The following is a 23486-nucleotide window of genomic DNA, read 5'->3' as shown; positions in this document are numbered from 1 at the left end:
CCATGTCCCAGCTGGCTCAGGACCTAATTTAAAGGAGGCACCAAAATAGTGAAGGGCCAGTTGGTTAAGAGGGGACGTCCCCAAACACTGGCTGTATTTAAAGAATCTCATGGCACCATCACAAGGGCATTAGACCATTGGATGTATTACTCACAAGTTTGATATTAACCCAGTGGAACTGTATTTTAATATTAGAGGCATCAGATGAAGAAACCAAATCTAAACAAGAAAATAATGTCCTGGTTATGGGATTATTGCATACAGATGGGAGGAAAGACGGGGGCTAGAGGCAGAGAGGTGACTTGGGAGGGACCACCCCACATTAGAACCTCTGGAAAAGGTTGTTTTTGGCCCTGTGATAACCAGTAAGGTGCTCACTGAGGAAGACATAGGAAATGAGGTGCGTTGGCAGGCTCTGCCCTTCTCTTGGTGTTGCCTCCCCGAGAAGCACAGAGGCATGGACCCAGCCCAGATTCCAGGCCAGAGGGCTCTGACACTTGCTAGGACCTTGTGCAAGTGAAGTAATCGCTCTGTTTCTTCCTCTGAAAAATGGAGGAAATGGCACCTATGCCTAGTGGTATTATGAGAAGTAAAGGAATAAATACATAAGGATCACACTCATAAAATGAAAGATTCTGTCATTATTATGGTTACCCTTAAGAACCCCTTCTTTTACCTGCCATGATTTGGGACCATTCTGGTGGAGCCTCCTGTATACCTCTCAGGGAACAATTTTGTTTCTTCCTTCTGATATAAAGTTTTACTCTAAATCAGGGCTTCTCAGCCTTGGCACTATTAACATTTGGGGTCAGATAATTCTCTGTAGCAAGGCTGCCCCGGAGTAAGATATTTGGACGCATCCCTGGCCTCTTCCCCCTAGAAACCAGAAATATCTACTGCATTTCCAAATTTTCCATTGGAGCATCCTGACCAAGAATTAAGCTCTCCCAGAAAGCAAGGGTCCTGGAAGTGAGGAGAAGGTATCAAGTGAACTGGGTCTGGAGTCCCAGAGCAGCTGGAAGACCCTGGCCCATGATATAGTTAGTTTCCATCTTCCCTGGGCATCCAGAAAAGTACCCCCACCCCATTCCCTTTCTCTTTCACCTCCTAAGGGAGAAGCAACAAGTGAATCTGACTTGCTAAACCACGTCCTGTGACATCTTGGCAGGGGAGCAAAGTGTTTGCCAGAGGTTTAGGCTCAAATACCCTTGGTGTAAGCCCTAGCCTTGCCACCCACCCTCTGGGAGCCCCGGTTTGCCCTACCTGATGTTACATGAGACTTGGAGGTGACACATTTACAGTACCTGGCACTCTGCTGGCTCCCTAGAGAGACTGTGATGGTTGATCACAAGACACTAAAACAAAGACAATAATAATCATGTTTCCCAAGATCCTTCATGAGTTATAATTTACCTTCATCGGTTGAATTTACATATCTCAAAACTCACCCATCTTATGCATATAACTCAATGATTTTTGTAAACCATTACATTTATAGTAATATGTTATATAACCAACACCATAGTCCAGTTTTAGAAAATTTCCATGCCCACCCCACCTCACCCCCAAAGATCCCTTATATCCATTTATAGTTACTGCTGTTTCTACCCCCAGCTCCAGGCAACCACTGGTCTGTTTTCTGTTGCTATAGATTTGCTTTTTCTAGACATTTCATATAGATAGAATCATACAATATGTAGTCTTTTGCATTGGGCTCCTTTTCCTTAGCATAATGTTTTTGACCTTCAAAAACTTTAAATCTCTTCCCAGTATATTACCATTATTATATTTGACCAGTTCTTTAAAATTGGAAGTTACAATATTATCTTACCACACTAACTCTGGGTTGGATAAGGTAGGTAGTGGTGCCCCCATTTCACAGAGGGCATAACTGAGGCACTGTGGCTTGCAAGAGGCACCCAGCCAGTTGGGTGACAGGTGAAAAACGAGAACCCTGTCTTCCTGATTCAGGACCACCGGTTTTCTGCCAGCACTTGTCCTCTACCACAGAGAAGAGCTGGGAGGCCCTCCTTCTCCTCTGGTCACCAGAAGTTATTTATGGAGAGGCGGAGGAAAGGGAAGACGTTGGCAGGGTGTTTGGAGATATGAGGGAAGGGGAAGCTTAGTAGAAACGCCAGGCAGTGAGTCTGACAAAGATAACTTACCAAGGCCAAAGGAGTCCTTGACATTTAAGTAGAGGGAAACCCCTGGGAGGAAACACTGACTTAGACCTTCTTTCTACTTCCTTATTTTTCCGACAAGAACTTTTTTTTGCTCTTCCTTGAAATCTTCCACTAAAATCTATGAGCAACCCAGGGATATTGTAGCAGCATCAAGCTTAAGTATTCAATTTGTACACTAGTTAACTAAACTCAGTTGGACTCATGTGACATATTGAGATGACATTTCAGTTTATTGTCACATGAAATGTAAAATTCTAAATGTAGCCTTTTTCCCAAATAGCTTTTTAAAATCATATCCAAATCAGGCAGCCTGTAAGTAGGAGTGGCATTGGAGGTGGCAGTGCTTTATTGGGTCCTAGGGAAAAACTACCCACTTTTTTTTTTTTTTTTTTTTGGTACCAAGGATTGAACCCAGGGGTGCTTAACCACTAAGCCATATCCCCAGCCCTTTTTAATATTTTATTTAGAGACAGGGCCTCACTGAGTTGCTGAGTACCTCGCTAATCTGCTGAGGCTGGCTTTGAATTCGAGATCCTCCTGCCTCAGCCTCCCAAGTTGCTGGGATTACAGGCGTGCACCACTGCACCCAGCAAAACTACCCACTTTTTGCTGTCACTGTTGCTTGTGTTTAGGAAGTTAGTCCTATGCAAGGACTGTGCATAGAAAAAGAGTAGCTGGGCTCTGAGCAGAAACCTGAGGGCCTCTCTGTAGTAATGTCTATGAGAATAAACCCTGCCATCTCTTTTTAAATACTTTTTGAGGCCTTTTTCTCTTGTTAGTTTTCAGATATGATGACATGGGGTACACGTGTCTTGCCTGTGTCAACAAGGCAGAGGCCTTGGTCCACTCCTTCAAGACCTCCACTGTGTACTGACACGAGGCCTTCAAGTGCTTTACACAGACCAGCTCTCAATAATTCTTGGCAATTGATTATTGCCTCAGTGTTATTGTGTGCTCTGATTATTGTCTCAGTGTTACTTCTGAGCTGTCTTGCAAACTAAAATAATATATACCAGGGGCAGCAGGTCCAACTTATGCTTATGAGCATCTCCCATAAGCCCATTAGGAATTGTGGACTTATCAATATAGTAGTTCTTAATTAAATATTTATTCAATTTAATTTGATTCGACAAGAGGTCTTATCAGAACCCCGTAAGTTTCACTGAGAAACAATGTCCTAGGAGCCCAGCATCTGCCTGAGAGGGAGCCGCCAGCAGACACTGATGGCTGGCTTAGCTCTGGCCTCCCTGCTCCAGGCCTTCCCTCTTCCCCAGCTATGAAGCTCTCCCCTGCCTCTCATGCTTCCTGCCTCATAAGGTTGTCTGGCTCTGTCTTCAAGTGAGAAGAGAGTTGGGTTAGGGCACAAGACCCTCTGGGTCTCTTCTGTAACTTTGAAAGATGATATTTGGGGAGAAGCCTGCCACTTGTCCCAATTGGACCATTTGTGCCCTAGGCAGAGGCCCTGAGAACATTGCAATGAACAAGTGAATATCCAATGTGAGGTGAAGTACCATGTACGGTATGGAAGTGGGGTTATGGGTGAGCGGGGTCTATACTGTGTATCAGGAGTGGTGACTTTGACCTTTTCTCTCAGCACCTCTGTGATGCACATCTGTACATCTGTACAGGGATGCAAGTGTGAGCTCTTGGCTTCACAACTAGCAATATGTGCAACACAAAATGTGTATGTTCCTGAGTCTGCCAGAAAGGCCAGCCCCATTGAGACCATCAGCCCCAGGCGCAGGACACAGGGACTAACTGTGTGTGTGTTAACTCAGGTCGGAACAGCGGGGTCTGGGAATCCAAGTCACCTTCTTCACCAGCGGCACCATCCCCACTGCCGAGGGTCGGGTGAGTACTTGCTTCGGAAGCATCTCTGTGAAATGTGACCGGGTGGGACGACAGGACCCTGCTGCCCTGCAGACTCTGAGGAGTTCTCTTCTACCTCCAAGGCAGGCTGCACTTTGGACGTGGGGAGCCCCTGCTGAGACTGGAAGGGAGGAGTGTATCTCCCATAGAGTTCTAGTTAAATCCTGAGTTCTTTGACTTACTGTTGACTTACTGTGTTCAACACAACACCCTGACTTTTAGATGCTCCTGCAACAAAATAATTTTGAGGCTTCCTAACAGGTTTTATCTTTACTTTCTAATGGTCTATAAATAAATGTGCGTACCATTTGCAGCCTACGTTAGGGTGCTCAAAGCAACACCATGGAGGCTCCCTTCCAAGGTGACACAAAGGGTTATTCTTTCTTACTGAATCCAAAGGGGCTTTGTATATGGTCAGATGAATGTTGTAATGCGTTACTATTACAAACAGTGACCCTGTGAAATTATGTTGGCTCAATAGGTTATTTTAAAAGCACACTTCAATATATTTATACCTAAAGTGCCTGCATGGTTATAATCTTAACTCTGCCTTAACTGGAAAGGAAGGAAGGAAGGAAGGAAGGAAGGAAGGAAAGAAAAAAGAAAGAGAAGAAAAACTTAATTTCAGGGATTTATGAACCAAAACTCTCCACACTTCTCTTTTGGCTCAGCTTTATCACTTGGGGCAAGTTACTTAGCCTCCATTTTCTCTTCTCTAAAATATGATGATAATATCCATTTGAAAGGGTCATTGTAAAAGGTTTAAATAACTGTGGAGAGCCTAACCCAACTTTAGGCTTCTTGCAGGCACTGGGTAACTGTTGTTATTATACCTCTCCTATCCCCCTAGCTGCAGCTCTCAGTCAAAAAGAGAGAGGGAGAAGGAAGAGGGGGGAGATTAAAATAAACACCCAAGAGAAGCACAAAACCTGAGCAGTATTAGGTTCCCAGCTGTATTGGAAACAGAAATGGTAGTGAAGGCAGCACCTCCAGGGCCACGATTCATAGTGGTTTGCAAACTCGTTTGGCCTTGGATCTCTCTGAATGAAATTTTACACAGACGTGTAGAAGAGAATAGTCACCTAGAAGCAGGGCGGAGGTTGGTGTGGGGAGGTACTGGCCCCAACCTGCCCTGCCTCGCTGTCCTCTTATCCCACTCCTGCCCTAAGCAGGTGGCTCAGGTACCAGAGGGGAAGCAGGGGGCTCTGCATACACACTTTGAAAATGCTGACTCTGGTCCTTGTGTCACGGGTGAGGAAACTGAAGCTCAGATTTGCCACACAGTCAAGAGAAAGGGCCCAAGGTCACCTCGTAATCAGAACTGGAGCAAGAGCTGCACCTGTTTGCTCTTGTCCATCGCCCCTAGCCATTCCTCATCTGTCAATGGACTCTGTTTGAACCAGGAGGACATAACCAAATCTTATTTCCATCCCTCTCTGCCCTTCAAGGACAGCCTTCCTACCCACTCCTATCTCTTTCATTATTCTAGTTTAAATTTGGGAGTAAGACGGTAGCTACTTTTATCTTCATTGTGTTTTAACAAAGTTAATTTCTTTTTATTTCTCAGGAAAAAACCAGCTACACCACTGAAGACGGTAAGTTAATTTTGCATTTAGAAGTGTCTCATATTTTCTGCAGTATTTATTCTTATCCACTTATTTGAAGTTGACAATGCTTCCAGCTACAGTGAACGCAGCAATCCAACTAGCTGCTATCCAACTAGTCCAGAGGAACCTGGAGTCCTCAGCTAACCTGGGAGGCTAATGCCCGAGAGGAGCTTGTCCTCACTGGACCTTGGTGACTACTCTGAGGGTGTGCAGCAGATCACCAGTGGGGGCCAGACTCTCTGCCTCCCACCACCTCTGCCTTTCCCACAGGAAGCCCTTGTCTTGCTGCCCTGCCTCCCACCCCTAACCACCCAAGTAAAATGGCAGGCCATTGTCAGTCAGGCATGCAGACTCAGACTAAACTCAGATTCTGGCCAGAACTTGGTGAACCTGGACCACCCCATTATACAAGGCAGCCCTTTGTTTTATCACAACTCAAAAAACCCTTCTGTGGAACCTGACATTGACAATCCCTTAGCAAACACACAGAAGGTGTAGCCAAGAGACCAAACCTCTTCCAGGTGTTAGATGACCACTGCACAAGTGCTACTCCTGGGCAGCTGCTGGGGTCACCATACCCGTGAACCCCAATGATGGAACAGAAGGGTTCCCACACCAAGATGACACTGTTTCTCCTTGAGACACTTCCAGTCAGTTATCATTTAATGCAAAGTTTGGAATGGGGACTGTGTGTTTATAATTGTTGTCGTGATTGAAATACTAGTTATGCATCAAAGAAAACTGCCAAAATATTTATTTTAGTAATAGTGCTTTGGCTTTTTAAAAAATATTTATTTTTTAGTTTTAGGTGGTTACAATATCTTTATTTTATATTAATGTGGTGCTGAGGATCGAACCCAGTGCCTCACACATGCTAGACGAGTGCTCTATCTCTTGAGCCACAACCCCAGCCCTGCTTTGGTTTTTACTTCCACTATTTGACCATCTTTGCCTTTTTTTTTTTTTCCTCACACAGACTCCAGTTGCCTCTCAACAGAATGCATCAAGTGGTTGTGAAGGTAAATCTATTACTTTGAAAAATTAGCATGTCCTTTAAAAGTAATTTTAATTAAGGATTTGTACTAAATCTAATTTTATATTTCCTTCACTCTTTACAAGGCAATGAAAAACATGAATTTTCTAAATAGCCTTTCACTTTGCACGAATAGTGAGTAGCAAAGCTAGCTCAGAACGTGAACTTACCAGGTAGGGTGTTTGAAGTAGACTACAGTCTACCTGCCAAATACCTGCCCATTTGCAGACAGGAATGATTGGCCAGGAAACAGTGCATTGGCCCTACATAGATGTAAAGACTCATTTAGAGCTATTAACATATCTTAGAAATATTTGAACAAGTTTCTTTCTCCCCCCGCCTCCCCCCCCCCCGAGTTCTTGGGATTGAACACAGGGCCTCACAATGCTAGGCAAAGGCTTTACCATTGAGCTATATTCCCAGCTCTGAATAAGTTCTTTTTGCTAAGTTTTAAAACTGATGTTTTTAAAATTCAACTGTCTTAGTACATCTTCAATTGCTCTTCTGCCTTTGTTTTATCATAACTCAAAAATCTTACCTTTTAAATAACTTCCCTATTAAAAATATTTACATTTGAAAAATGTATAATGGGAAAAAAGGACATAAGAATCATTCATAATATCAACACTTAAAACACTACATAGCCGTTCAAGTCCTACACACTTCTAATTCCATACCCAAAGGTACCTAATGCTAAAGCCATAGTGAAGGTTCCTCTCACTGCTTCCTGCATTCATGTGGACATATCTATATGGAATGTGCTGGTTTCTCTGATGATAGACAATGGATCTTTTCTGATTGTGCCTACAACTCATACCTCTGCTTTAGTTTTCCATTCTACCTCCCGTGTCTTTTCTCCCAAGTTATTTAGGAGGCAGCACTTCTTTTCTGCTCTCTAGCTTTCTCTGCCTTTCCTGTGATGCTTTCCTCTTCCTGAACATTCTATGTATTCTTCTCATGCTCTTCCATCCCTTGCAATCTCTCCTGCCTGTTGAGCAGGGAAGATAGAGTGATACAGAGGCTTCTGAGACTCAAAGCCTCTGTAGGAAGTAAGTTCAACCCCGTGCCAACTTCATGGCTTTGGGAGCCTCCAAAAACCAGGCTTAGGGAATGTGTTCTACTGCTCAAGAGTCCTTTTTCTCAAAGGACTCCCAAGCACAGGAACTTAGCATGTCACTTCCAGTGTATTTATTTAAAAAGCAGGGGTGATGGCCATCCAAACCAAAATAGGGGAAGAACCTTCTCTCACCTGAAAGGAAGCCTCCAGTATGGTAGAAGCAAACCAGGTGTGATCAGAGCTCAAAAGCTGCTGGAACCTATGTGGTCCTTGTACCATCTTTGGAAATTACTGAAAGAATTCCCCACGCAAAGACACTTCTCCGGGAGAATTCCAATTTTATTGCAAAAGGCTATATGCTTATATAGAACTAAGGGGAGATGGTAGGGCTTAGATAAATGGCAGGCCACCCATTTATTGGCAAGTTCTTCCAGATATCAGCTCTGGAGCCCAGGAATTAATTCTTATTGGGGCTAAGGTTCCCCGCCAGCGAGATTTGAAATTGGCGCCGGCGGGAGAGTTTACAGGGGAGGGAACTTTTCGCTTCACTGCAGAAAAGAGGAAGGTAGGAAGAAGAGGTCCTTAGGCGCTATGTTGGGGTTTTTCTCTGGGGTGCGACTGCCGGTTATACTTTTCCCAACAATTACCAAATTTTAAAGTCATGAGCAAAAGATGGCAGCTCAAAGTAACTTGCCACACATTATGAACTTCAGAGCACCACAAGAAACCCTGAAGTCTATTTTACCACTTTCAGTATTTAAATCTTTTGAGTTCTTGCTACTTTTTTTTCCCTTTGGGGTTCCCATAGCTCTCCATGTTTCTTCCATACAGGAAACTCATCCACAGATACACCAAGAGTTTAACACACCCCCAGACCAAGAGGGAGAATAAATCATTAAAATAATTTATGGATCATATTTATTAATGGTTCAGGAGTAAAGTTCCCCATGGGCTTCAACTTAAATTTCTTACATTAGAGGTTTATGTCCATTGTCTACCTACTCCTCAAGCAAGAACAGTGAAATACCAGTGAGATTAACATTATTACAGAGATAAATTTCAATTTGATCCAATTCAAAAAAAGTGAATAATTCATGAATCCTGATGTTTACCTCTTATCAGTAACAAATGACACCACATCTTCTGGCTAGTTGAGACACACTGTAGGAGGTGGCGGGAGGTGGGTGAAGCTATCCTACATAGAAAGTAGGGTGCAGAGGGTGTTGAGACCTGCTCATCTTCTGGCACCACCTGTGCTCACACACTTAAAGGTCCAGCCCCCACCCACTCAGTCTCCATGAACTTTGCCAGAGGATGAGCACAGAGGTATATGGTGCACCTCTAACACTGTTGGGTGGGAATCCTAATTGCAGCAAACTGGCAGGAGTACAGATCAATGATGTCCTGGGAAGAATCTAACCAAACCTGGTTCTCCTAGGCTAATGTGGCTGGGTTTGGGGATGGAGACAAACCTTCCACTCTAATCCTAATATGAGAATTCTCCTAATCCAGAAAAGCCTGTACCTGCTGAACGCCATCGAGGGTCTAGTCACAGACAAGAAGCTGTGCAGTCACCAGTGTTTCCTCCTGCTCAGAAGTAAGAATCTTGCCCTTCAAAAACAACTTTCCTCTTGTTGCTGTGGGATTTAGCATGTGCTTTGTGGCACTGCATAATGACACTGGCTTGTAGAGCTTAGTAAAGATCCAATGTTTCATTGTTTTGTAATTATCTTTTAAAAGGTGTTCAGCAACTTTCAAACTGTGCAGAATTGCAGAGACCTATCATCAGGGTTAATTATTGGACTTAGCTAAAATATAACACCTTAGTTGAGGCTCCTTTTTCAAAGCCAAAGGGAATAACATTACTTATCTTTGAGGTTTCTGTGCCTCTCCTAACTTTAAGTATGTCTTATTGGTCATTGGGGTTGATTCCTTTGAAATGTGCCCGTTTAGAGCATTGTTAGTGTAAGCAAACAAAAAAATCATATTGTGCCTTTGCTGTTTAATTAACTTGCAATTCTTCTTTTCAGACCTGTCCATCAAAAACCCATACCTCTGCCAAGTAAGTACAATAGAATCATGAAGAGCAGCCTGGCGGGGGTGGGGGGGGGCGGTTAAATTCTGATGGTCCTAGGTTCTAACACTGTCACTCCTAGCTGTGTGATATTTGTAACTCCTTTTGCTTGTCTTCTCGTTTGTAAAGAGGAGGCAAGAATATTTGTTTCATAGAGTTGCTTTGAAAGGTAAATAGATGTGAGACAATTTTTTTTTTTTTTACTTTTCTTTCTTTTTCAGTATTGGTTTAATATGGTACTGGCTGGATTTTTTGTTTGTTTTTAGCAAATCACTACAGCTGTTTTTAAGATAAGAAGATAAAGGAAAACAAAATATGGGAAGTACGTAGCATAATACTTGGTACACAGAAAGTTCTCAATAAATGATAGCTATTTAATTTAAATCTAAAATACATCTTGATCATCAAATATATCTACAAAAGGACGCTGAAAAAATTACCCAAGTATCTGGATAATTTTCCCAAGGCAAACTTCACCCTAAAAATTTCTGAGTCAGATCAGTCAGGCTCACAGAATGTAACTGCCCCAAACCTTAATTTTATTTCTATCCAATGTAGGGGAAGGAACTCTACCTTATATGGATAATTTGTAATATAGTAAAAAATAGTTAATATTAAGCCCATTCAAATAAACAGAATAATTATCATTTACAAAAAATTTATGTGCATATTTAAAAAAACACTTTTGGGGGGGTTATAATAACATGTATGTTTCACCTTAAATAAACGAAACTTTTACTAAATAGTTTTTATTTTAATTCTGGAAACACAAACTGTGAAAATGATTTTCTAGAGGAATCTATTTTTCTTTATTTAAAAAACTTTATTATTTCTTTTCTTGTTTTTCAACCCAAGTCATGTTTTCAATCATTACTAACCAGATGTGCCATATGCCACGCACTGTTCTAGACACAGGATATACTAGGATGGATCAAAGAAAGACCCTGTCCTCATGAAGCTAATATTCTGTTGAAGAAAACAGACTATATAAATAAACACCTAACAAACAATGCCATATCTGGTACACACTAAAGTGCTATAAAAGAAAAACAGCATGGTGGCAGGATCTGGGGGGCTCATTCACAGGTTCCTTGGACCACACTTTGAGAACCACTGTCCTAAGGATTTGGGGCAGGTGTACTTCCAGCAGCATCCAGCACAGCAATGAGGTGTAGGCATAGTAACTGCTCAAGAAACAGTGAAGATTAATTGATTTTTCAAATCCTTCTCAGGATTTTCAGAAGGGGGAAGCCCAACGGTGGATGGACCATCTCTCAGCTTTTCATCTAATTCCACTTTTTCAGAACAGGTATATCAAGAACTTTTTAATTTTTTAATTTGTTCTAATTAGTCATACATGACAGTAGAATGCATTTTGACACATTGTACACAAATGGGGCATGACTTCTCATTCCTCTGGCTGTGCACCTTGTAGAGACTCACTGGTAGTGATTTCACACATGTGTGTATCATGAACTTGTGATATGTTAAATTATTACAGGAAGACGCAGGAAAAGGTGTGTCTTTGGAGATGAGAAAGTCAGGAGAAGGCTTGGGAACAGAACCTGTCTTTTAAGTTGGTTTTGTGAGTTGTCATTTACCAAGGGGCATGAAATAGCTTTTTTTTTTTTTTTCAATGACTAAGACCTGCCCCATTTAATTCCAATTTGTGTTCCAGATGCCCTGAATAACAATTCAGGTTTCTTCAAAATAGCGAGGAAATGTGTTATGTTCGTGTTCTTCCTCTCACATGGATTTATTTAAACTTTGTAATTTCCTTAGAATAGACCTGTGAAGATTTATAATATTAAAACACATATAAAACAGTGTAGTCTAAAAACAGTCAGAAAAATGACTCTGAGCACTTGAACAAGTCTCTGAGTTTAGGTAAAAATGTAAGAAAGGGACAATAGCATGAATCCTTCTTGCCTTCAAGAATTAAATAAGGCCAGGCACTGTGGTGCACGCCTGTAATCCCAGCGGCATGGAAAGCTGAGACAGGAGGATTGAGAGTTCAAAGCCAGCCTCAGCAATAGCAAGATGCTAAGCAACTCATGAGACCCCGTCTCTAAATAAAATACAATAAAGGGCTGGGGATGAGGCTCAGTTATTGAGTGTCCCTTAGTTCAATCCCTGATGCCCTCCCCCCAAAAATCAAATAAGATAATTTTCATAGAAACACTTCAGAAATTATTAAACACTCCACAAATCAACAAGGATGAAAGCACAGTGGAGAGACTAGCTTATCTAGGAGAAGGAAATAAATGGTTCAGGAACCTGATGGCATTTAGTTATGTGCAAGTACTGAATTTAAGGCCAAACTGGAAAGTGTCAGGGACATAATTCTTGTGGTTGGCCAAAGGAAGCTCTTACTCATTTTCATGTTATTGTTGCAAATATACAATTTTGGTTCCTGTCATGGTTGTGCAAAAATGGATCTGTGTTTCCAGTGCACAGAAGTTGCAGAGTCTTCTAGGGACCAGCTTGTGTTCACCTAACAATGCCTGCCTTTCACAGGAAGCTGACATTCACGGTAAGCCATGGTATGCTGGTGCCTGCGATCGCAAGTCGGCTGAAGAAGCGCTATACAGATCTAACAAGGTTTGCTCATCTTTAAACTCTGTTGTGCCCTGGACCTAAGAAAGCTAAGAAAGGCAAAGCTGTCATAATGCTGATTATGCAATTGCAAAAATATGGATTCAGAGATCTTGTTCCTTCATCAAGAGGAACTCCATCTCCTCTCTCCAGCATCCCTCCTGGCTCCTCTGCCTCCTTCCTACCAGTCCTTTCATGTCAAGGTTCCACAGTCTCTACTGCTCTCCAAACAATGGCAAAGAGGAGGATTTCAGGGAGGAATCTGGAAGGCTTGCTATGACTGAGCTCCATTCAGGAATGAGCAGTGACAGGCTGTTTGGGATTGATTGGTGGGTTTAAAAATTTGGGCCCAAATGTCCAAATGAGTCAGAAAACCTGGAAATAAATTTTTGAGGGCCTAACCCCAGTCACTTAGGAACACTGACTGTGGACAGCTTGGACAACCCAAAGGTAAAATGTCACTTCCTCCTTTGTCAGAATAGGCAGCATTTACATACCGTTCTTCCCTGTCCTTGTTTAGTCCTCCCTCTGCAATCAAACATATCAATACTTCCCATCAGTCCTTCCGTGGCAACCCAATTGCCTCTGGTTTGATGAAGCTTATTGGCATTGGATTCTCAGGAAGAACTGTGTTTATATTATTCGGGTTCTGACACATTAAAAGCTATTTTGTTCATAGCCTGATACTTGGAGGGAATCTTGGCTGGATATAAAATCCTTAGCCTGAGTCTTTTAAAGTATTGGTCTGTTGGATTATGTTGTTTGATATGAGCCTCTTGAGAAGCCTGATGCTAAGGTCATTTTCTTGCCTTGTGTAAACTTTGATAGGTTATTTTGAAGATTCTGCAACTTTTTTTTTTTTTAGTCTAATAGTGTTATTCAAAACATGTCTCTGAGTTGATTGTTCCAGGTCAATTTTCTCAAGTAGACAGAAGTCCTTTCAATATATAATTGTGAGTTTTCTTTTATATTCAATACGTTTTCTCAACTAGGGCAGTTCTGTTGCTTTCCTTTTTTTTTTTCTTAAAGCCTCAAATTACATGTATTTTAGACTCTCATTGTTTTTTCTTTTTTTTTCTTTTTCTTTTCTTTCTTCATCTTCTTTTCCTTTTGCAGTACTGGAGATTGAACCCAGGACCTAGCAAGCACTCTATCACTGAGCTACATCCTCAGCCATTTTTTTTTCCTTGAAACAGTGTCTTGCTTAGATGCCCAGGCTGACATCAGTGATGGGATCTTGCTGCTCAGCCTCCTAAGCAGTTTGGGTTACAGGCGTGTGGCCACCACACCTTGCATAACTCTCATTATTTAAATGTCTTGGTGGTTTGCACACCTTCAGTGTTGTGAACTAAATCTTCATTTGGGTCCTTTTAGCCCCTGGGCAGCTTGGTAAATTTTTCTTTGTTTCTGAGATACATTTTTTCCTTTTCCTCAAATTCTTCCCTGAGTTTGATCAACTCTTGTTGCATTTCTTCTACCTGCTTTTTGTTTATTTTTTGCTTTAAATTTTTGAATTTATGATTTTATATATTTACGAAATATTTAATGAAAATTGGAGTACTGTGTTATAGGTTTTTTCTGCTTAGCATAAGTTATGTTAAAGGAGAGAATTTCCATCAACTAGAAGGTTTAATACCTAGTCTCTGTTTTCTTCTTATATTACTTTTGGATGACACTTGATACTCTGTTCATAGGCAATTTGTAGACGTGGTTCCTAGTTTGGGAATGTTCTCTAGGTTTTATCTTAATGTATTCCTCCACACATTTCTAAAGCCTATAAACATGATATGTTAGTTAACACATCAAAAAGCTAGTATTGATATATGTGTAATATGAATTGTAGTGCATTCTGTTGTCATATATAATAAACCAAAATTTAAAAAATAATTTAAAAAAAGAAATCTCATAGGATTGTTGGGAAGCCAAATATATGTAATTTTAAAAAGAAAGTTTTTGTTTGAAAAAAAAAGCTAGTATTGACCTTGATCAGGATATAGATTTCTGTATTTAGCTGAACTATTTCCTTGGAATAAAATAAAATAAAATAATTAATAATAAAAATTAAGCTATTTAATCATGTTTTGAATATAATATAGGTATTCTTTGTAAATTGATTGTAGCCTGTATAAACATAAATAATACTAACTATAATTATGCTTTTCTTTTATTAAACAGGATGGATCATTTCTTATTCGAAAAAGTTCTGGCCATGATTCCAAACAGCCATATACACTAGTTGTATTCTTTAATAAGCGAGTGTATAATATTCCTGTGCGATTTATTGAAGCAACAAAACAATATGCTTTGGGCAGAAAGAAAAATGGTGAAGAGGTCAGTAATTTCCCTCTTATTCCCATTCTGTAACCGTACGTGGAGCACAGTGACATCACACTGTATTAAGTGCTAGAGATGAAGAACAAGGCTATGAGTGCTTAGTGCTATGCTTGCTTACATGTCATAAAGAGAAAACAAGATAAAATACTTTATTTTGGAAGTATTTCCTATGAGAAAACAGAAAAGAGAAGGTTACTCTGACCTAAGATATTCATCCAAGAGGATGTATAAATGAAGGTTGAGATGTCATGGAGAATTAAGGTTGTAAAAATCAAGGTCATGGTCTAGAACTGCAAAGTTGAGACCTGGAATCTCAATTCCAGTACCAAGGTAGGTGAGCAGGGAAGGAGCCAGAAAAGATGTGGGAGCTTGATTTGAAACAGCTCTTAGTCCAGAATTAGCTTATGGGCCTGCAGCATGGGGAAGAAAATCACATGGGTCTTAAATATCAACCATACATGAACTTCAACACATCTGTTAACCTGGACCATAGCCCAAACTTAGCATATCTCAGTTTAGCTGGCCTGTTCCTGTAATAAGCCCTGAAATATGAGTCAGAATAATCTACAGATGGTCCAGAAAGGGAGTGAAACTCATTCTAGTCTTAAATGATGGGTTGAATTTAATTAATAGAATAATAGTTGGATGTGTCCCTGTAGTATGCTGTTTTTAAGTCCTTTGGGTGTAGTCCGAGGAGAGGGGTCAAATGGTGGTTCCATTCCCAGATTTCCAAGGAGCCACATCAATGTTTATAGCAGCACAATTCACAATAGCTAAACTGTGGAGCCAACCTAGATGCCCTTCAGTGGATGAATGGATAAAAAAAAATGTGGTATATATACACAATGGAATTTTTCTCAGGAATAAAAGAGAATAAAATCATGGCATTTGCAGGTAAATGGATGGCCTTGGAGAAGATAATGCTAAGTGAAGTTAGCCAATCCCCCCCCAAAACAAATGTTGAATGTTTTTTCTGATATAAGGAGGTTGACTCATAGTGGGGTAGGGAGGGGGAACATGGAAGGATTAGATAAATTCTAGATAGGGAAGAGGGGAGGGAGGGAAAGGGAGGAGGCAGAGGATTAGCAAGGGTGGTGGAGTGTGATGGACATCATTATCCAAAGTACATGTACGAAGACACGAATTGGGTGTCAACCTACTTTATATACAAACAGAGATATGAAAAAATTGTGGTATATATGTGTAATAAGAATTGTAATGCAAAAAAAAAAAACAAAGTACATGTATAAAGACATGAATTGGCATGAACATACTTTATATACAAAGATATGAAAAATTGTGCTCTATATGTGTAACAAGAATTGTAATGCTGTCATGTATTTAAAAAATAAAATCAATTAAAAATTACTTTAAAAAAAGAATAATAGTTGAAGGGAGAAAAATTTAAAAAGTGGAGAGAGAACAATTTAAGCAGAGAAAACAACATAAACAAAGTTTAAGAAATATTTGTTGTCCAAATTCCTTCAGAAAGAGCCACACCCATTCCAAACACAGAACTTGTAAGAAAATATCACAATTGTCTTCTCCACTGGATAAGACCATATGTACATATCTTGTACACTTATTTCCAGAACCAGAATACAATGACTGGCTTCAGTGAGTACCTGATAAATATTTATTAAATAAATGACTTGAATTGTTGGTTGAGTAGTTATAAGCAGGAAAATAGATAAAAGTTCTTTTGTATTCTCTCTTTAGCTTTTTAGAAAAACTGTGGTAAAATACTTATCATAAGCATATACTCTTACCATATTTGCCATTTTTAAGTATAATGTAGTAGGTTTTGATTACATTTACATTGTTGTGAAACAGATCTCCATATATTTTTTATCATGTAGAACTGAAATTCTATACTCACTAAACAACTTCCCTTTTCCCCTCTCCCTCCAACCTCCAGTAGCCACCCTTATACTTTCTATTTTTATGTATTTGACTACTTTGGGTATCTCATATAAGTGAAATCACATAGTATTTGCCTTCTCATGACTGGCTTATTTTCCTGAGCATAATGTGCTCTATGTTGTAGCATGTGACAGGATTTCCTTCCTTTTTAAGAAATATTTTAAGACTACATAGTATTTCATTGTGTATATACACCACATTTTATTTATCCATTCATTCCACTGATGGACATTTGGGTTGCTTTCACTTTGGGGCTGTTGCAAATGGTGCTACTATAATCATGAGTGAGCAAATAACTCTCCAAGACCCTGCTTTTAATTCTTGTGAATATACATCCAGAAGTGGGATTGCTAGATCATATCATACTACTATTTTTCATTTTTTGAAGTATCACCACACTTCTCCATTGTAGTTAAACCATTTTTAAATCCCACCAACACTGTTCAAAAGTTCGACTTTTTCACATCCCTTGTTAGTGTGTATATGTTTGTGTGTGTGTGTCTGTGTGTGTGTGTACCATCCTTATGAAAGTGAGGTGATATTTCATTGTGCCCGTTTGATTTGTATTTCTCTGATAATTACTAAATACAACTTTTTCATATGTTTCTTGGCCACTGTATAATATATTTGGATAAATGTCTTCAAAACATTAATCCACGTTTTGAACTGCTTATTTCATTCTTTTTGTCGTTGTGTTTAGGGATTCTTTATATATTCTGGACGATATTAACCCCTTAACAGATAAATGATTTGCAAATATTTTCCCCATTTCTTAGGTTGCCTTTTCACTTTGTTTATTGTGCTCTTTGATGAACAAATGTTTTAAAGTCTGATGTAGTCTTGTCTATTTTTGGTTTTGCTGCCTGGGTTTTTTAGTGTCATTATCAAATCCAGTGTCACAAAGCTGTTCCCTGTTTCTTCTAGAGTTTTTATAGCTTGGGTTTTAAAATAAAATCTCAATCATAAAATGCAAAACTCTTAATTCAAAGACCACTAAGACCAAACTTGGCTTCTAAGTGGCAGATTTTAAGTTGTAGGGGGAAAAAATGTATTGTCATTTAACATAAGTTAAACGCTTAACAAAACTAGCTGCTTTTCTTCATTCATGAAACTGTTCATTCTCAATGAAAATTTTATTCTTACAAATTTTTAAAAATTCTTCTTAATCACAATCAATGGCAGGAGATAGTGGTGATCCTGGTAGGAAACCATGACTTTGGAGGGAGGATCTCATTTTAAAGCCTCCTCTGGGGTCCAGCTCTTCTCTGTGAGGCTTGAAGTTGGGTGAGGGAGCTATCCTGCTTAAAGGTCCTGAAATTCTCTCATAAATTTTGAGCTTCTGAAGGGGCTGTGAGCTCTCTTGTCCAGATAGGAAGTTCTTGACTTATCCCAGAATTAATAGACCAGTACTTCACCCCATTCCTAACATATCCATCCCCTGAGTCAAAATATTAGTATGTATTATTATGATGGCATCTGAATGTACTGACAATTAAAACCCTTACTTGAATTATCTATAATAAGAAAATCCTGTCTCTATATATTGATTATCTGAATGGAGAATGAAAATTTAGGTTACATAATACTGACCGTGTGTATGGATATATTTTTCAGAAGCGTGCGTATATGTGTTTGTGCATAGGGGTCCATAAATAACTAACTTATTAATTGTTTAACTTTCCATGCAGTTGTTTTGGAGTTGGTTGATACAGTATTGAGTAATTTTACAGTTTTGACAACTGTCTGCTTTAGTTTTTTGGCCATGAGATTTTTTGAGATATCAAACTTTTTTTTTCTGTGTTTATGTAAATATCTCAAATAAACTCAATGTGAACAGAAAAAAAAAACAGAAATGAGGGAAAACTGCAACTACATTATGCCAAATTCAGCTTTCCATTAAATTACAGATATGCTTAAATTCCATTCCCTACTTTAAATATTTCAACTAAAGGCAAATCCCTACTGCAAACATTTCAGTCCCCAACACTGCAACAGAACAATACTCAAACATATTCCGGGACTGGGTGGAGAGAAGGAGGTGCTTGCTAGTGTTCATGGAGCAGTTCTCTTCTGTGTTTCCTGGGTTGAGAACACACCTTTTCACTTATCATAGCCACTTCAGAGAGGCTATGATATTTTATTTCTTGGCCCTTTAGTCTAGAAATTTAATTTCCAACTGCATTAATCTTAATAGGATTCTAGGCCAAGCAAACAGAATGCTTGTATTAGGGGATTTATTATTGGTGATCGAAAGAGGGACAGATAATTGAAAAGAAACAACTTTCTTTTCAAATAAAAGTATTTGAATTTCCCTCTCCTCTCTTACCTAATATTCAAATGGCCAGTTATTTAAAAGACAACTGGTATCTCATTTGAAAAGGTTGACCAATATTCTGAATGCTTTATTCAATATATAGATTTTGGAAGTCATTCAAACAATTAATGAAGGCTCTAAAATTTTTTATTCTAGGTATTTTTCTTTATATAAAAAATTAGGAGATGATGAAATAAACTGATATTAATTACTAAATTATCAGCACTGCTGTTGAATAATTACCTCTTTAAAAATTATTTTGGGGCTGGAGTTGTGGCTCAGCGGTAAAGTACTCACCTAGCACATGTGAGGCCCTGGAATCCTCAGCACCACATAAAAATAAACAAACAAGGGCTGAGGATGTGGCTCAAGCGGTAGTGCGCTCGCCTGGCATGTCTGTGGCCCAGATTCAATCTCAGCACCACATACAAACAAAGATGTTGTGTCTGTCGAAAAACTAAAAAATAAATATTAAAAAATTCTCTCTTTCTAAAAAAATAAACAAACAAAATAAAGATGTTGTGTTCAATTACAGTGAAAAAAATAAATATTAAAAATTATTTTATAGCACTCTTGTATCCTCAAGGCATTTCATTTCATTGTCTGGGTTACATTTTATTTCATCTTACGTTGAAAACTTTGATAACTTTTCACAACAAAATTTGTGACATCCTTAATTTAAAACCTACACACAAGACGGATTAACATACAGAAAAACAATCTGTATAGTAAGAGTCTTATCATGAAATTTCATTGTAAATTAAGCACTGTTAACTCCAGTAGCCAAGCATGTATGGAAATATGAGGGTTTATAAAGATTTCTTTACATGTTGAAGAGAAAAAAAAACATAAATTTATCTAGAAATAACTTTCTCCAATACTAAACTCTAAGGTTAGTTTATTACTTTGGTCTTTGCATTTTAGTCAGCTTCTGTCACTGTAACAAAATCCTGAGATAATCAACTTACGAAGAGAAAAATGTACTTTTCTCACAGTTTTGGAAGTTTCCATCTATAATGATTGGCTCTGTTGCTTGGACCTGCAGCAAGGCAACAGAACATGGTGGGAATGCTTGATTAAACAAAAAAGGGAGAGAAAGTGACCAGAGTCCCTATACCCTCCCTTGAGGGCAGTACACTAGTAAACTAAAGACGTCTCACCCACTAGGCTTCCCCTTTACAAATTCCGTTATCTTCCAAATCACCACCCTGAAAACCAAACCATTAACACATGGACCTTTGGGAGTCATTTAGATCTAAACTGCAGCATCCTATATCTAAGACTTGTGTGACATAACAATTTGTTTTATCAAGAATATAAAAATATATTGTATGATAATTTCATGTCTGACATTAATTAAAAAGCAAGATGTTAAAATATTGTATCGTAACTCAGTGAAGTAATTACCCCAAGAAGTTACACTAATTGAGGATGCCAGTGTGTTTTCATCTTACTAAATACAGGAAATTCCAGAGTGTGCCACCCTGAAGGGTTCTGCCCCGTTAAACTGCATTTCTGGGGGCAGAATGTTGACCGGGACCTAATAACTTCTTACTCGGTTAAGAAAAGGAGAGAAGATGAGAGGAGTGGAAGGTGAAGTTCACATAAGTGCCCATTCTAACTCATTTATATTTTCTTCCTCTAGTACTTTGGAAGTGTTGCTGAAATCATCAAGAATCATCAGCACAGTCCCCTGGTTCTTATTGACAGTCAGAACAACACAAAAGATTCCACAAGACTGAAATATGCAGTTAAAGTTTCATGAAGAAAGGAGAAGAAGGTCAATATCTTTGCTTCAGACATTTCCCTCAAGTTTCTCCTTTTGAGAAAAAGCACCAAAACTTCATATTTTGGATTATGAATCATGAGTAATAAAATAGAAGATAAAGGCAGCTGTTGAGGTTGTCATCCACTCCTTTATAAGATGCTCACACATACTTGTGACCGCCTGTTGCCTGACCTGAGGAAATAACACCTGGAGAGGATGAGTTACCATGCTACTAATATTCTCCGACTAAATGTATTTAAAAGAGATAGGAATAAAGTATTTTCAGTCTTACAAGAAACAAACACTGTACTTCTTCTGTGTATGTATGTGTGGGGGGTGCGTTGCTAGGGACCAGACTCAGGTCCTTGCACGTGCTGAGCTACATCCACGTTCAAGAACACTGTATTTCAAAATGAGAAAACTTTACTCTTGGATAAAACAAAGATGTTGAAAATTTAAGCCCCACAATGGTCGCCAGTGCACAAATGTAGCCAAAGTGTCTATTGTCAGTGTCTGCCACCTTTGTCTTTGTTAAAATTTTAATGTGTAGAAAAACAAAATACTATAGGTAATGTATGGAGTTTCTAAGTACAGACAAGGATTCTTTTTATGTGCCCCCAACCATGGTAGATGTATAAGGAAATGAACTTTCTGAAAGTTCTCCAGGATTCTGCTGTTAGGTTTGCTTATTAAAGATAATTATGCCCTCTTTGATCTGCATGCTTATTAAATGGAACCTAAACTTGATACGAAGTTCAAAGTAAGATGACAGAAAAAGTAGATGGAAAAGACAGTTCCAAGGAAAACATCCCACAGAACAAAGGCAGAAAAGCAGATACTGATGAACATTAAAGGAATAAAAGGTACCATTGTGAGCAGCCATGTCCAAGGTTCAACATCAGCCCAGAAATATATTATACTTTTCATATCAAAGCCCTCTTTTTTTACTGTGTAGTTTAGGCTGCACTGGAATGATACAGCAGCTAATTAAGACTAATAACTAGATGAGAAACACACTTGATCACTGAATAAGAAAACGGTATCTGAAAGTGTTTTTGAAAGGTAGAAGGTAATGACTTCAGAGTAACTCACAGACTCACAAAGATAATGGCATTTTTAAGTGTTGTATTTCATGATAACTACGTTATGGGTTGAGTTGTGTCCAGGGATTTTATAGATATAGTCATGTTAAGGTGATGTCAAGAAGACAGGGGCTAATCTAGGGACTGGTGTCTTTCTAAAAAAGAGATTTGGACACAGAGAAAGATATGCATTGATCTGTCTGTGTATATGCATAGAGACACCCAGGAGAAGACCACATGCAGATGAGGGGATGGAGTGACACACCTGAAGCCTAGGAATGCCAGAGATTGCTGGCAAACCTGCAGAAGAAGCAAGGACAGTACCCCCTACAGGTTTCAAAGGGAGCCTGACCCTGCTGACACCGTGATTGGAGACTTCAAGCATGGAGAACTGGAAGATAACAAATTCCTGGGGTTGTTAAACCACCTGGGTTGTGGCACTTTGTTTTGGCAGCCCTAGAAAACTAATACAATTCATATATACTTTCTACAATGAAATCAGATAGGTGTGGTTTTTGGAAATTTTGTGTATGGGAAGTTTTCTTTCCCCTTTTAAGTCAACAGTGGAGTCATTTAGAATGTATTAAAAATGACAATTCACAACTTAAAGAAAATGGGTAATCTTTTGTAAAGCAAGGAACCCAGTTCTTATCCGCTTTCTTCAGTGTAAGTAAATCCTCATTCATTTCTTCTGCTGCCACCATGACCCTGGCTCCATCACTGCCGCTTCTGCCTGGTCCCCACTTTCCTCCCCCAAGTGGTCTATCCCAGTAAAGTGGAGGATCATAGCTGTAAGATTACACTAACTTCAAATTGATTGATATTCAGCACTGCTGAGCTGGATTTCTTGGAGCAGGGGCTGAGAGACCTAGGAGGCCTTCTCTGCAGAAGAATTCTCTCTCTCCCATTGTCAGGAGAAATACCCAATCCACCATGCCAGTCTCCTCCCCACCCTCAATTGCATAGAAGAGTCCACTGGAGGGCAACACTACCTGCTTCTCTAAAACCTTCCTCTGCAAGTGTGTTCTGGAGGAGGCAAGAAAAGCCTTCAAGAGATCTCAAAAGCCTGGTTGTGATTTTCAAGGCTTCACAAACAAGTGTTTGTTCACAGAGAAATTCTCAAGCAAGGTAGGTGATGGGATAGGAGATGCTAGTCAAGGAGAAGTAAACGATGTAGACGCTAAAAAAGGAAACACACCATCCCAGTTCCTGTTTCTGTTTCAAGAATGTTGCAAACCAGACTGCAGCTGTGGTAATAGGAAGGCTGCAAGTTTACTCAAGTGGACAGAGATAGGAAGGCTTGGCCTGTGGCCATCAGAAGCCTGCACTAAGTTAGCCACTGCAGCTGGGTCAGCTTTGCCTGGTGGGGAGTCCCAGAGATCAGAATGCAGCAATGAGAAAAAGAAAAAAAGCCACCAGCACTTGGGACATGATCTTAAAGTGTGACTGAATTCCTGTTCTTCAAAATGTCCTTAAAATGACACATAACACAGCCTCTATTGTAGATAGAGTTGCATGAAATAACTAAGGGACCTGCTCCACAAGGCTAGCTGCACACAAATACCCAGGTTGTGTCTACCCACGAGGTGGGACAATATTGGCTTTAGAGTTAGACACCTCTGGGTATCCTAGATGTACCATTTATCA

General features: G+C 39.5%; 1 protein-coding gene across 1 annotated transcript in view; it reads left to right on the top strand.

The window, feature by feature from the left end:
* Blnk (B cell linker) overlaps positions 1 to 20754 on the top strand; it is a 69977-nt gene extending 49223 nt beyond the window's left edge. Inside the window, exons 9-17 of the mRNA XM_026394795.2 lie at positions 3962 to 4034; positions 5620 to 5647; positions 6636 to 6678; positions 9262 to 9346; positions 9780 to 9811; positions 11056 to 11132; positions 12341 to 12424; positions 14594 to 14749; positions 20635 to 20754. Of these exons, the coding sequence (XP_026250580.2) occupies positions 3962 to 4034; positions 5620 to 5647; positions 6636 to 6678; positions 9262 to 9346; positions 9780 to 9811; positions 11056 to 11132; positions 12341 to 12424; positions 14594 to 14749; positions 20635 to 20754 (698 nt within the window). The remainder of the gene's footprint in view (positions 1 to 3961; positions 4035 to 5619; positions 5648 to 6635; positions 6679 to 9261; positions 9347 to 9779; positions 9812 to 11055; positions 11133 to 12340; positions 12425 to 14593; positions 14750 to 20634) is intronic.
* The last annotated feature ends 2732 nt before the right edge of the window (positions 20755 to 23486 follow it).

This window comes from Urocitellus parryii, chromosome 5 (assembly GCF_045843805.1).
Source record: "Urocitellus parryii isolate mUroPar1 chromosome 5, mUroPar1.hap1, whole genome shotgun sequence".
NCBI classification, from domain to species: domain Eukaryota; kingdom Metazoa; phylum Chordata; class Mammalia; order Rodentia; family Sciuridae; genus Urocitellus; species Urocitellus parryii.
Note: the sequence above shows the minus strand (reverse complement) of the source record. Positions and strands in the feature narration are given on the sequence as shown.